This window comes from Pteropus medius, unplaced genomic scaffold (assembly GCF_902729225.1).
Source record: "Pteropus medius unplaced genomic scaffold, Ma_sr-lr_union100, whole genome shotgun sequence".
Classification (NCBI taxonomy): domain Eukaryota; kingdom Metazoa; phylum Chordata; class Mammalia; order Chiroptera; family Pteropodidae; genus Pteropus; species Pteropus medius.
Window position 1 is genome coordinate 7,022,973 of NW_024356336.1, and position 13,888 is coordinate 7,036,860.

The following is a 13,888-nucleotide window of genomic DNA, read 5'->3' on the forward strand; positions in this document are numbered from 1 at the left end:
TAAGCAAATAAGACAGCACATGCTTTCACTCCTGGTGCTTTTTCTAACCCTAAACAAGGAGAGAAAAGATGAGAAATGTTCGGCAACTCAAAGTTCATAAAAAGGATTTATATTGGGGGCATTGATAACAAATCCCTTTGGCCAAAATGCACATAGGAAAGGATGTTTCAGAAAGCCAGCTGATTTTCCTACCACTTCGTAACATCCATCTTTTCCCTATTTCAAATAAATATATCACATACAAGTAAATCCAGGCTGGCTACGGAACTGTTGTGACTCCTGAGCTGTCTGACCACAACCAGATTTCTGAGCATACAGATCTCTACATGCTCAGTCTCCTTGGTCCCTGCCTCGATTCCTACTTTGATTATCTGGGGGAGCCCACAGACTTCGCTTATACAAAGGCACATGCTCTGTCTCCAAATGAAGAAGCACCGGTTCCTTGAATACTCCTAGACTGACAATCGTTCCTCCTTGCACACAAGGTCCCATTTTGACTTGTGCCATCTGGACCCAAGCTGGGGGTGAGGAAGGGCAGTTGACAGGTCCTCTCGCTCTGGACTGATCTGCCTTTCTCTTGGTTTTCCAACCTGTGGTGAATGGTTTACTCACGTTTCGAAGCTTTCATCCACTGGGAGTCCTTATTGTTTTTAAGGAAACGTACACTACTTAAACACTAGAAATTACAGGAAATCAGGCTACTGGTCCATAAAGTTTAGGTAACACAGGAAGGCTGATGAAGAAACTTGAATTCGAAGAAGGAAAGAGAGATAAACTGTTGTGTATAGGAATACGGCGAGAATCAAATGAGACTCATAAACAATGCTGAGAGAAATGCATTCTTTTTGAGGCTAGTCTTCTCCTTTCTCCTCTACCTCCCTGGATTAGGCTGTTTTGTGTGCATGTGTGAGTAGGTAGGTGGGGGTTAACAGAGATAAAGTGGAATTGCTATTTGATGCTCTTGCCCCAAAGGTGCTCAATTTTAATTTGGTTCCGTTTCCGTTTCTCAACAACAAACACAATCCAGTTTCTGGCTGTCATACCACATATAGATCAGAACAGTGCAGTGAAAAATACTCTGAAAGAGCAGGTTTGCTGATGGAGATCAGCTCTGTGGTCTGTCCACCAGCTTACGCTCAAGAGCGCTTCTTCCTGTGTGCCACCAATGTGTGGGTGTTCTCAAGTTTACTCCTTGACATGCCTCCCTTTGCAAGCTTCACTTTTTCGATGACCTCACCTTTCCTTGCAGCTTCTCTGCTATGAGGATGACTCAAAACTGTCCCTTTTAGCAGAGTGACCACATGACCCAGCATGTCTACTCCAAAGTGTATGTGTAAAAAAACCTATGTATCCACACAGAAACTTGTACAGATGTTCACATTCACAAGCGCCAAAAAGTGAAAACAACTCAAATGTCCATCAACTGATGGAGAAACAAAATGTGGTCTATCCACATCAACTCAACTTTAAAAAGAAATTAGATGTACTGATTCATGATACAGCATGGATGAACCTTGAAAACATTATGGTAAGTAAAAGAAGCCAGTCACAAAGACCACATATCATAAGATCCCATTTACACGAATGTCCAGAGTAGGTAAATCCAGGCAGAAAATGGATTAGTGATTGCTTAGTGCTAGGAGAGGTGGAGAACTAGGGAGTGGCTGCTAAAGGAGTTTTTTTTTGGAGGACAATAAAAACATTCTAAAATTGATTGAAGTGATGGCTGCACATTCTGTGATTTCCTGATTATGCCAAAAACCACTGAATTATACAATTTAAGCTTGTGAATTGTATGGTATATGAATTACAACTTACCAAAGTTAATTAGGGAAAAAAAAAAGAAAGAAACGTATCCCTAACCCCCACCTTTTCTCAAGTTCCTGATCTGTTTTACTCATAAGGATGGTAGCCTCCCACAAAACCTAACATATCTAAAACAGAACATTCAACCCAATGAATAATTGAGCCTTACTACATGCAAAAAGCTGAGAAACAGGAATGAATAAGATGCCCTCAGTAAATTTATACACTTATTTCTGTTCCTGTTGCCTCTCTTGGTAATGGCATCTTACTCATTAGCCTAGAACTCTGACTTGAATCCACAAATATAACTATCTGACCTTCCACTTGCCTTTCAGTTAGCACTTCATAGCCCAGACTCAACTCAAGCAGTGTTTCTAACAAATTCCACTCCTTTCCATCGCTGTGGTCCTAACTCAAGAATCTGTTCTCTATAAACTCATGCAAAAATATACATTTACTGAACAGATCTTTATCAAAAAGAGGTAATATTGATAATCACAAAATGGCTCAAAATATTCCTCAGGGAAAACAGTGCCTTTCTCTTTCCTATGTCTCCACATACACTGTAAACTGGCATTGGTTGAAACAGAATTTTAAATGCTTTGGTTACCAAGAGATAACTTCCAATTTACAAAAGCCAAACATCACAAAGCTATCATCATCTCTTGATACTCTTATTTGGTAGAGATATAATTCTAAGAAATTTCAACCTGTAGAACAACGAGGCACATGGGCTGCTGAAACAAAACAGATACTTCCTCCTCTTTCCCCTAGCCCAACTCTGGGTCCTCAAGTTTCTCAGTGGTATCCACAGTTGAGTCACTAAGAACAGCTGAGTCCCTTGGCTGGAACCCCCAGAGATGGAGTAATATTTAGATGCAAGCCTAGAGTAGCAGTTTAAAATTATTCTCAGCTCACTATCAAGATATTGGTCATGCCACGAGACTGCAGAAAAGGAATGAAAATTTACCATTCAAGTCCTTTAAATCTCTGAATACAATGGAGAAATTTTAAATGGTGTAGAAATATATTTCTACACAGAAAGCTGCCCGGGATATTTTATCAAACTACATAACATCAGGACTTTTTTTTTTTGTAAAATACATATGCATATAGGAAAATGAAAGAAAAAAAGCCCAGTATTAACAGTGTCATGCGGGGTGATGGGATCACAAATGACTTATCTGTATGTTGCACTTTTTTTTTTTACAATGAGTATATGTTATATATGTTGAAATTTTTTAAAACATTATTTCCCTAGATCCAAATACATAGCAGTAAAAAAATAACTGCTAACTGTATATCCCTTTATTTTCCAAATGTCAGCTCTCTGCCTCAACCATAAAAGTTTTTACATTAAAATGTTAAATAAACTTCAAGTAAGAGGAAAAAGTAACACATGCTTATAAAATGTAGACAGGGATTTACGGCTTAATTCTTATTGATGACTTATAACCAACCTATTGGGTAAGGACACCAGATAATTACCTAGTTTGAGGCATAAGCCAAAAATAACCCAAAGATTCACGACCAATTCTTGCCAGCTGCTACTTTGGCTTGTCATCTTTATCATAACACAAATAATTAGATTGTTTAAGGAATTGATGACTAATGTTTATAGGGAGTATGCAGTACAATTCTTCCAATAAAAGAAATTCTTTTGAATAGAGAACAATCATCTGCAGATCTTCGTGTTTCAAATGCAGAAGCAGTGCTGGGAGCAGTCTAGATGCAGGTCTCCGTGTGGGGAGACCGGGGTCCCTATCCTGCCTTGCACTTACTAGCTGCATGGCCTGGAGTGTGTCACTTAATTTTCTTGGGCTAGTTTTAAATGTGTAAAATTAACAAGTTAAACAAAATAACCTCAAAGGTCTTGCCACCCATTAAAATCATATGGTTCTAAGAAAAACTTTTGTATTCACTTTGTTTCAGCAAAACACACCCTTGGACACCAACAACTGTACATAGCTCAGACTAATCCCCACTGCAAGCACTGAAGGGCAAACAGAGGTAATTTAAGAACATTTTACATACAAAACTGGAAAGCTTTTCTTTAATGTGTCTTCAGGTAATTTGGCAGTATTAATTCCTATCTCACCAAATAAAAGCAACAGAAAAAAAAATTACCAGTGAAAGATTAACATTGCAGCTCTCAATCTCATTAGAATACATTTTACAATACTAAAAACCTGACAAAGTAAATTTTTACTTTAGTTGTTCAAATATTCTCCAAAACCAAAGTTCTGGGGGTACAAAGTTTATAGCACTAAGCAAAAAATAGGGAACAAAACCAAACAAAGAAAACAGCAGAACAGAAAACCATGTGCCCTAATAATCCTGAGTGTGAAGGTCTCCCCTCCCTTTAATTTCAATGCAAAAGGGCTGTTCTTAATGGAAAGAATAGTTAATAACTCTGGGAGCTGCTACTTGTTTCAAGGGACAATACTCACAATAATGATAAAGCCCTCAGAAGTTCACAACACTCTTTTCACCTTGAGAAAAGCGCTTGCTTTTCCAAAGATTCGGACACTGTGGCCAGTCCCTCCACGAGGGACTTCGGAGAAGGGGCCTCTTCTTGAGGGACAGGGAGAGAAGAATCTTTTAACAAGATCTCTAGACAAACTGAAAGTGGGGAAGAGAAGCCCATATACTAAACAGTGCTCAGCTCTTCAACATGGAGTGCACAGGAAATCTGAAAAGCATCAAACTGTTTCCCTTTTCCTCCCTTTACTAACATGCAGAAAAAGAATCCGTCTCCACATGGGGAGTGAAAATGCTACTCATTTATACTGACAGACTCTGCATAAAAGATTTTCATTTCTTTTTCAGAGGAAGAGAAAGAAAAAAAACATCTGTGCCGCTCTAAATATACAGTATGACAGAGTCCTCTTCTTTAAGGTATAGTCTTATTTTTCTTGGAAGAGCAAGAGAAAGAAGTTGTAATCTCCCTCTTGGGGGGCGTGTAGCTAGAAAGCTTTTTCGTCACTACAGCAAGTAGGGGGAGTGGGAGAGGACATCTCTAACCAGTGAGGAAGAAGAGATAGGTTCTGTGAACAAAGAAAAGGCTAGCTTTAGGTATCAAGTCTCCCCACCTCTAGGAGTACAGACCTGTTTGCAAAAACAAAAGTCCGTTTTCCTGATTATTCTAATTAAGGCCCTCTTTGTTAATTGGGGGAGTGTGGTAGGGTCTAAGAGGATTAGAAGTGCCTCTTTCTCCACCCCAAGGGAAAAGTCTCCTTTCTTGTGAGAGAGGATGGATTGAATACTTGCGATGGGAAGAGACAGGAATGGAAAAATCTGTTGTTCTGTAGAAGATATTAGTTTCCTTTTAAAACAAATTAAGTAACGGTAATAGCAACAATTTACCAAATGGTTACTATGTACTAAGCACTTACACAAATTCTCTTACAGCCCTATGACAATTCTATGAAAAGAAGTACCCAAATTAGAGATGGGTTGAGAGTGAGAAAGATTAAATGATTCGTCAAGGTCACAAAGATGGGAAGTGGGAGACACAGGCTTGCAACTATTACACTCTAAACGCCATGCTCTTAATTGTGCAAAGGAAAGGAGCTCACTGCACTCCAAGAGACTTAGGGGGAAGAGACGCGAGGCTCCCTCTGCGGACATGATTGGGGGAGGGGAGAAAGACTGACTTCTACCATAAAGTAAATTTAGGGTCTTCTTTTCTATATCTCGGGGTAAAAGTGAAAAATAAAGGAGGGAAGGTAAGTCTACCTTTCACAGGGAAGGATGAACCCCTCTGTCACTTTTAGGCAAGTTGAGTCTCGCTCTTCACTTGGGGGGCGGGCGATGACCAAATCGGAGGAAAGGTCTTGTTGGGGGTTATCTCTTGTACCTCCTTAAAGTAAGTTCAGAATCGCCCTCTTGCACCGTGGGAGCCAGATCTCGCTCTGCTGATAAACGCACTGGCGCTGGGGAAGAGCGTCCGCCCACGACACGGGGCGTCGCCCTCCGCGAAAAGAGAAGTTGGGGGTCCCTCGACGTATCGAGGTGGAAGAGGAGTATCTCTCCCCCATCCGAGCCCTGACTCGGAGAAGCCGTTTCCCTCTCGCGACGCGGGGCCTGGTCTCTTCCCTCTCCCTGGGTCGTTCCGCCGCCCGCAGCGCAGCCTCCGTTCCCTTCGGCACCCCGAGAGGGCGGGGGTCCGGGCTCCCCCTCAACCTGTACCTTCCAGCGGATGGTCCCCTCAGGGTGGACTGGGGCGGGGCGGCTACGCCCGTAAGCCTTCCCGTCCCCGACCTCTTACCCTGAGGCCTGCTCCGCAGCTCGTGCTCGCCGCGCCAGACCGGCCTCTGCAGCCGCAGCTCCGCCGCCGCGAAGTCTACCTGAGCCTACCGAGCCGAGCGAGCCCAGGGGCGCTCCCGCCGCCGCAGCCTCTTAGTCTCTATGATCCTCCCTCCGCCCCTCCCCCGCCCTGTACTTCCTCATCCGGGGCCTGAGCTAGCCATGCGGGCTCGCCCAAGTTCCTCCCCCGCATGGCGCGCGCGCGCAGTCTTAGGGGCGGCTCTTCCAGCGCCGAGTCTCCTCCAGTGCTGAGTAGACCCAGGTCGCTTACCGCCCCTGAGGCCCGCACTCTTAAAGGAGAATACACCTTTTGCCCCTGCTCCTGCTGAGACCCAGGGCCTAGTGTCTGTCTCTACCGCTAACACCCTGGTTCAGTCCACTGTTTCTCAGGCCTGGACGGCTGCAATTCTAGGGGCCTCCTGCCTTCCACTATGGCAGCCCAAGACACCTTTATAACTGGAATCAGTGTTTTAAGTCCTGTCAGGCCATTGCTCTTTCTCATCACACAGACCACTAAATCTAAATGGTACCTTTTCCTCCAGTCCTTTAAGGCAGCGGTCCCCAACCTTTTTGGCATCAGGGACCAGTGCTCCTATGAGAACCTAATGCCTGATGATCTGAGGTGGAGCTGAGGCAGTGATGCTAGCGCTGGGGAGTGGCTGTAAATCTAGATGAAGCTTCGCTGGTGTGACCACTGCTCACCTCCTGCTGCGGCCTTGGGGGGTTGGGGACCCTTTCTTTAAGACGTTTTGTTTTAATTTATTCATAGTTTTAACACTGGCTGAAATTGCCATGTTTCACCTCTATTGGCTCATTTATCATCTGTCAATTCCCACCCCGTGTATTTTGTTCATTTTTGCTCACCACCTAGCAGAGTCCTGCTCAAGTAGATAATTGACAGACATTTGAAGGAATGTTTATCTAAGAGGGAATTGAGGAGGTCCAGAGAATGCTGTCGCCTTGCCCCAAATCACACCCCTTTGTATTAAAAATAGAAATCTGTTGCTTCTTGGACCTTAGAGAAAATAAAGGTTTGGGGGCGACTTTAATTCTCCCTTTTCTGATCAAGATATCTTTGAGTCACTCACCATACAGGCTATTAATGGCTGAGATGATGGTTTTCCCAGCTTTAGTTAAGGCTGCAGATATACAAACCCAAATGCCAACCCTATTGTTTACAAGTGCATGTATAGCTGCATAAATGTACAGTTCATATATAGGCTACTACAGATACCTATATATGAATTAGGATGAATTAACTAGAAATATATTTTAAAACATCTCTGTGATTACGGTATCCATGTCCTCGAGTACTTTCTCAAGCAACTATTTGCCTATAGAAGGGGATCTGAAAAATCCAGGCACTAACAATTTTGCATGGCACCATTATGGATCTTGTTTTTATTTTAAAACGTGATATTTTGTACATGATGGATTTTTGTATTAATTTTGATTTTTAACTATTGCATTAAATAAATATCATTTATTTTGCTCATTGAGTTTTTGGGCACATCGTGCAGGTGGTTGCAGCACAGTGGTTGTTATGAACAAGGCTGTTGGATCCCTAGTTTGAGAGCTCCAGCCTCCCTTAAACTTGACCAGCTTTAGACAAGTTTTAAAAATCTCAAAACTTGCCAAAGTGTATTAAAAATTTTGACCAAATTAAAAAATGGAATATTTACATTTGTAAGGTATGATACCAATTATGGATGTGTCTCGGAAGGAAGAATCAAATTCTCCTGAGGACTGGGAGAGAGAGAAACCCATTAGCTCCTTCTGAGATGGAAGAACTTCCCACCAGCCACTGCAGCTCAGAAAACAGCCTGGGGGATCTGGGTGTGTGCCTGAATTAGCAACATAAAAAAAATCTTTTACATTTAACATCTTTGAAAAAATTTGCAACTGTTGCAGTCCACTCGATTATATGTTTCCTTTTAATACAAAAATTACAATTATTTAATATTTAAATTCTAAATCCTAAAGTAAAGCATGGATGCTTAAAAAAACTCTTACTTCTCTTAACACGGGGCCCTTTCACCCATTCCGGTCTCCTTGTGGTACGCGATGTTTTTTTCTCTCAATAGTCAAAATTATCCGAAAACCATAGGTCAATTACGTGGAGCTGGCAACTGTCAGGAGACTTTGGCCAGCTTCAGGCACAGTCTACACAGCTTTGATTTTTCTCCTGTAGGAAAGAAAAATGTCCCGACCTACAGGAGCTTAGGCTGAACCCTTGGATGTGACATGAGGATGCCCGTTAAATGCTTGAGCCAAGTTGGATTCCATCGGGTAAGGATCCATTCTTTCCCCAATGTTTCCTCATGTGTGAAAAACGATAGGGATGTGCCTCCTAATAGGGATGTGACGATTATATAAGGATGTCTGTAAAAGCTACCATACCTATTATTAATAACCAAAGAGGCACAGAACATCATTTGGGGTTTGGAAGGATTTGAAAAGACCTCCAAAATGGACACTTCCTAGCAGGGGCCATCGCACTAAGTTGCACGTGCTCAGCCCTTTGCATTTTACAAAAAGTTCTCCCAGAAACTGTTTTGTGCCTCTCAGTAGCCCTGTGAGACCAGACGAAGGTCCATAACATTCTCTTTATAGATTCGGGGAGACTCGCCCGAGTTTGCCACGTTAGGAGATCATTAGGTAGAAAACGAAGCGCTTGCGCTCGGATCTACTTAAGGAACGTCTAGAAAGAAGACGATTTCCTCTCTAAGGCTGGCTGCCGTTTAGCAAGCAAGCTTGAATTGCAGGGGGCCAGCCGAAGCTGGAGGCCGTACGCGATGCCACGCCCCCGGCGCAAGCCCCGGATCGGGAAGTGGTACGGACACCGAGAGGAGGCGGAGGCCGGGCTAGAGAGGCCCGGGGCGGGTGGGCGGGAAGGGGGCGGGGCCCCAGGGCGGAGCCACCGGAGCGGCGCGGGTTCTCAGGTGAGCGCTCTTTGGCTGGGGCGGGCGGTTCGGCACCTAGACCTCCGGCACGAAATCTGCACACGTTGTGGGGGCGTAGGTGCGGCGTTCCGAGGAGGTGCGGGAGACCCAGGTAGGGTCCTGTTCTCGGGGCCCTGGCCTGAAGCGGAAAGGGGCTCCGGAGCTGTGGGTGAGTGGAGCTGCTATCCCGGGCCCGGGTTTGGGGAACGTGAGGGAGGGGGCCATGGTTTTGGTTGGAGTCTTGGCTCCACTGCGAACTCGCTGTGTGACCTTAGACAAGGATTTATTTATCTGAGCTTCAGTGTACTCAGCTGTGGAATGAGGGTCAGAGAGAGGAACCTCTGTGAATTTGTACAGACGGGAAATGAACCCTTGCCTTCCTCTCATTTGTATACCCAGGAAATTGACGGCGAAACGTGAACGGTGGGAATGCCTCTCAGTCTCTGAGTGACCTTGGGCAAGACCCTTATTCTGGCCCTCACGTTCCTCATCTACAGAATGAGTGTGCTTACCTCTTACTATCTTTTCATTATTTGAGTGTTATTGGTTTAGATAGAGGCAAGGTAATGAGTGGCCCATTCACTACAAGTTTTCCCTTTAGGGGTGTGATAGAGAATGTCTTCTTGGAGGTTGGTCTAGACCCTGGCCGGAATCTCCTTTAGTTCCCAGATTCTGTTCTCTATCTGTCCTTAAACTTGGAAAAGTGATTTCATCCAAGGGCTGGTGCTAACTCTTAGCCGAGCAGCACCAGTATTTTCAGTACCCTACAATCAAAGAGCAGTTGCAAATAAAAGTCTGACATTCCAGCCTTTTTGTTTGTTTTTCAATGGCAGGGAGGCAAGATGACTTCTCTCCTCCAAGCTTGGAACAGCTGAAGGAAACAACTGTACAAGATGAGAACAACAAAGGTCTACAAACTAGTCATCCACAAGAAGGGCTTTGGGGGCAGTGGTCAGTATTGATTGGTCTTTGGGGGTTGTGTCATTTGGCTGTGGTTCTGGTGTGTCCAGTGCCTTGAAAATTACACACTGATTCATGTGACAATTGAGGCTAGACAGGCCATTTAACTGAGTGAAGTAGCGAGTATAATACAGTAGCTGGAGGCCAGTATGACTGGAGAGCACAGGCCTCTTCTAAAAGCATTTGCACTCTGACTTTTAAGGAACATCGTGAATATTGTCAGTTTACTACCGTTCATTTGTAATTTTTATTACATATTTACTGTTTATGTTCCATAAAATTCTAGTCCATACTGGTTTTGGAGAAAAGAGAAACTTACATTCTATGAGAGGGAAACAGCAGATATGCTTAGGACAGGTATGATCAAAGCATGAACCTTTTCATAGTGACAATGAAAAGGGGTAGAAACAGCGTACTGTCCTGCACTGAACCAGAATCCAAAGTATCAGCTCTGCCTCTTAACTTTCCATGCAACTTCAGGCGAGCCCCTAGTTTACCTCATCTACAAATTCAAGCCCTCTAAAATAATTCCTCTTTTTCTAGCACCTTGAGCCTAAAAATCTACAGAATAGGATGACACTTAGTAATGCAATTTTTTTTCTTCTTGTAAATGAATCATTTTTTCTCCTGTCCTAACAACTTTATTTGCTTCGGAAATTGAAATTAATACAATAGGTCTTTTTAAAATTGTAATTTTAGTATGCATTTGCTCTAAAGGCAGGACTGAAAAAGTGACAATAATAGTTTCTATATCACAAGGTGTTATGGAGATCAAGTTAGATAATGTATATAAAATATTTAGCATAGTACCAGGCTCATTAGTACTGCTCAATAAATGTAGCTATTATAATGACTAGGAAAAGGATATATCAGGCATTGCTAAATTTAAAACAATTTCTGCTAAAATGCACAATCTGTGAGTAACACTATATTTGGTATGCCATTGATGCTACCTAAACATTTGTGAAGTAGAACTGAATAGACAGCAGAAATAACTTTTGGCAGAAAGAAGGATGCAAGGATACAGTGTACACAATATATATACAATGTATGCAATTCTGCTTTTTCATGTACACAAGACAAAGGTGGCTAGATACTGTACCTAGTTCCCAGGGCTATGAACAAAAACACATCCAACAAATATTAAATGTATCCAATATTAAATGTTCCAAACATAAAGTTTATGAACATGACAAGGTCCCTTGTCCCTAAGGGGCTTTCTGCTCTATGAGAAAGATGTGCAAAAAGGAAATGATAACACGAAGCAGAACAAAATACATGCTCAGAGAGCTTAATTTAGACTGGAAGTTTGGGCAAAGCTTCACAGAGGATTTAGCATAAAACCCTCAATGGATACAATGTACTAAATAAAATTTGGGATAAATTCAGTGCTTTACTTTCTTAGGCTGAATTTTTATTCGGTCTGATTATATTTGAAATCTGGATGTACTTGTCATGGTTTTAGCATAATTAAAAACCTTGTCTTTCGTCCCCAAATTAAAACAAATATCACTCTATCTGTGTGGTTCTGAGTATATTTGAAAGAGTTCTCCTCCACCCCCATGGGGGGCAGGGGTAAATAAACATATAAAACTGTCTTCCATATATTTTAAGGGTCTTATTGGACTCTAATGTGAACTGATATCTGAAGGTTTTTCCTGATCAAGTGCTGCCTTTCAAAGTCCAAGTATTTTATTTGACTTGATTTTTATGACATGAGAGGCTTTAGGTAGAAGGAACCCTGGATCAGTCATCAGTCCTGGCTATGCTGTTACTAGCTATCTACCCTTAGGCAAATCGCTTTATATTCTAGGTGATTTCTTCATTTCCACTAGATCCAAAGATTTATTGTGAAGATCACATTAAGACAATTCTTTTGGATAATTTTGAATAAATATAAGGGATTGTACTGTAATACCAACCTGATGAGATTGTGAGGACCCAACATTAAAGCATATACCACAGCCTGTCAAGCAAGTGAGTGAGTGTGTTTTCTGCTTGAGATCGCTGAATTGTCTTTCAGATGATGAGCTGGTCGTGAACCCCAAAGTGTTTCCTCACATCAAGCTTGGAGACATTGTGGAGATTGCTCACCCCAATGATGAATACAGGTGAGTGAGTGACTAGGGTCAAAGGAACTAACTGTTATTTCCAAATGATATTTTGTCGAAGAGGCTTGAAGGGCAAGATGGCTCTTTGCTTTTGGATAAAAATGCTTCTGCTCTCTAGAATTGGTAAACCAATAATCTTTTTAAAAGTGGTCCATTTTTTTCTATTTTTAAAGCTGAGATGACAGGTCTTAAAAATCTGTAGCATTTATCCATTTCCTTGAATACAAATGCAGAGTTTGTTTTTAAGAGAACTTTTTCCCATTGTTGTGCTGCAAGTTATATTATGTCTGTTTGGCTCTTTTGGAGTAAAAAGCTTGTTATTACTGCTTACAGTATCCCATCTCTTTGTTCCTTTTTTTCTCCCAGCCCTCTGCTTTTGCAGGTCAAATCGCTTAAGGAAGATTTACAAAAAGGTAAGAATTCTATCTCTCTAAGAGTTTTATACTTTACTGTCCCAGAAACTGTAAGAAACGTCTCTTCACAATCCCAGGAAAGGAGAGCACAAGACTGCTCTCCTTATCAAATTGTGTTCTCTTTTAAAAACTGGTCAGGTATCAAAACTGCCAAGGAATCTCATTTGTCGGCATCTGTCGCTGTCTTAATTTAAAGTCAGGACGAAAATTAATTTGAAGAAGTGAACCTTTACACTTAACTCCAAAAAAATTGTTGAAAAAGCATGCTTCCTTTTTTTTTTTTCTTTTTATTATTATTATTTATGCCTATAGCACCTGGTCTTCCTAGGTGGTCTCCCATCCAAGTACTAACCAGGCCCGACCCTGCTTAGCTTCCAAGATCAGACATTGGTCTTGTTCAGGGTGGCATGGCCATAGACCATGGATTGTGGCTCCACTGGGGCACAAGCCCAGGACCTTCTGCGTGTAAAACAGACGCGTGCTAACTGCTACACTATGGAGCCACATCCCTGCTTTCTTAAATATTATGTTTTTGCACAAAATATTTGTTAAGTGCCTACTCTGGGTGAGGCGGGGGAAGAAACTTGTTGATGGTTATGTACAAAATGTGCAAGGCACTGTCCTGGGAGTTTTTTGTAATCTGTATCTTCCCACCAACTCTTGAGTGAGATGAATTGGCTTGCCCGAAGTCAGTAAGTGAAGGAACCAGAGTGATGATTCTGCTTACTTACTCTGGATGCAAATCCTTTCTTTTTTTCTCTAATGACTTTACTATGCTGATCAAGAAACCAAAATGTTAATGGATAGCGAATAAAGTAATACTTTAAATAGTACTTAAAGGAAAAACAGACTTCTGATATGCTCTAAAAGATTTTGATGTCAACTACTTTTTTATATTTCAACTTGATAGGAAAACATTCTATCAAAACCCAAATCCTGAGTTAAGATTTCTGTGGAACTGAAATCCTGAGTGTCCTTCTTACCCTCACCCCATCTCCCATCACCTGTTATGTTTCTTATTTACCAAACTTAGGGGCTCATTAAGAAGTTTGTTTCTTTCGTAACTACCCCCACTACTTCATACCAAATAAGAAACGCTTTCTTCCTCTTCTGAGTTTTCACAACTCTTTGAACTTTTTTATGTTGCTTTCTAAATTCTTTATTTTCCCTTCTCTCTCTGTCCTATTTCTGTCTCTCTCATTTTTTAATTGCCTGGGCTCAGGTCTTATTTCAGCTCCTTGTGTCACCTGAAAAAGAGAGAATTCTAAATTGTAAGCTCCTGAAAGGCAAAGAACATGCTTTGTCCATGGCAAGAGATCAATTGTGTTGCTTGTTGAGTGTCTGAGTA

General features: G+C 42.0%; 2 protein-coding genes and 1 pseudogene across 24 annotated transcripts in view; 1 reads left to right on the plus strand and 2 right to left on the minus strand.

Moving 5' to 3' along the window:
• The window catches only part of PRR14L (proline rich 14 like), a 47,758-nt gene extending 41,504 nt beyond the window's left edge, over positions 1 to 6,254 (minus strand). For 3 of the 10 annotated variants that reach the window (XM_039862029.1, XM_039862027.1, XM_039862025.1), the window contains exon 1: positions 6,077 to 6,234. The gene's annotated coding sequence lies outside the window, so the exon portion shown is untranslated. The other 7 variants (XM_039862026.1, XM_039862031.1, XM_039862030.1 and 4 more) reach the window with 7 other exon arrangements.
• Positions 6,255 to 9,009: 2,755 nt separating this feature from the next.
• The window catches only part of DEPDC5 (DEP domain containing 5, GATOR1 subcomplex subunit), a 112,745-nt gene continuing 107,866 nt past the window's right edge, over positions 9,010 to 13,888 (plus strand). For 11 of the 14 annotated variants that reach the window (XR_005652615.1, XR_005652616.1, XM_039862012.1 and 8 more), the window contains exons 1-4: positions 9,064 to 9,225; positions 9,890 to 10,007; positions 12,040 to 12,127; positions 12,494 to 12,540. Coding sequence is in view for 12 of the 14 variants with exons in the window: in XM_039862012.1 (XP_039717946.1) it covers positions 9,950 to 10,007; positions 12,040 to 12,127; positions 12,494 to 12,540 (193 nt within the window). In the remaining 2 variants the exon portion in view is untranslated. The other 3 variants (XM_039862002.1, XM_039862008.1, XM_039862003.1) reach the window with 2 other exon arrangements.
• LOC120602074 (uncharacterized) lies at positions 12,844 to 12,959 on the minus strand (annotated as a pseudogene).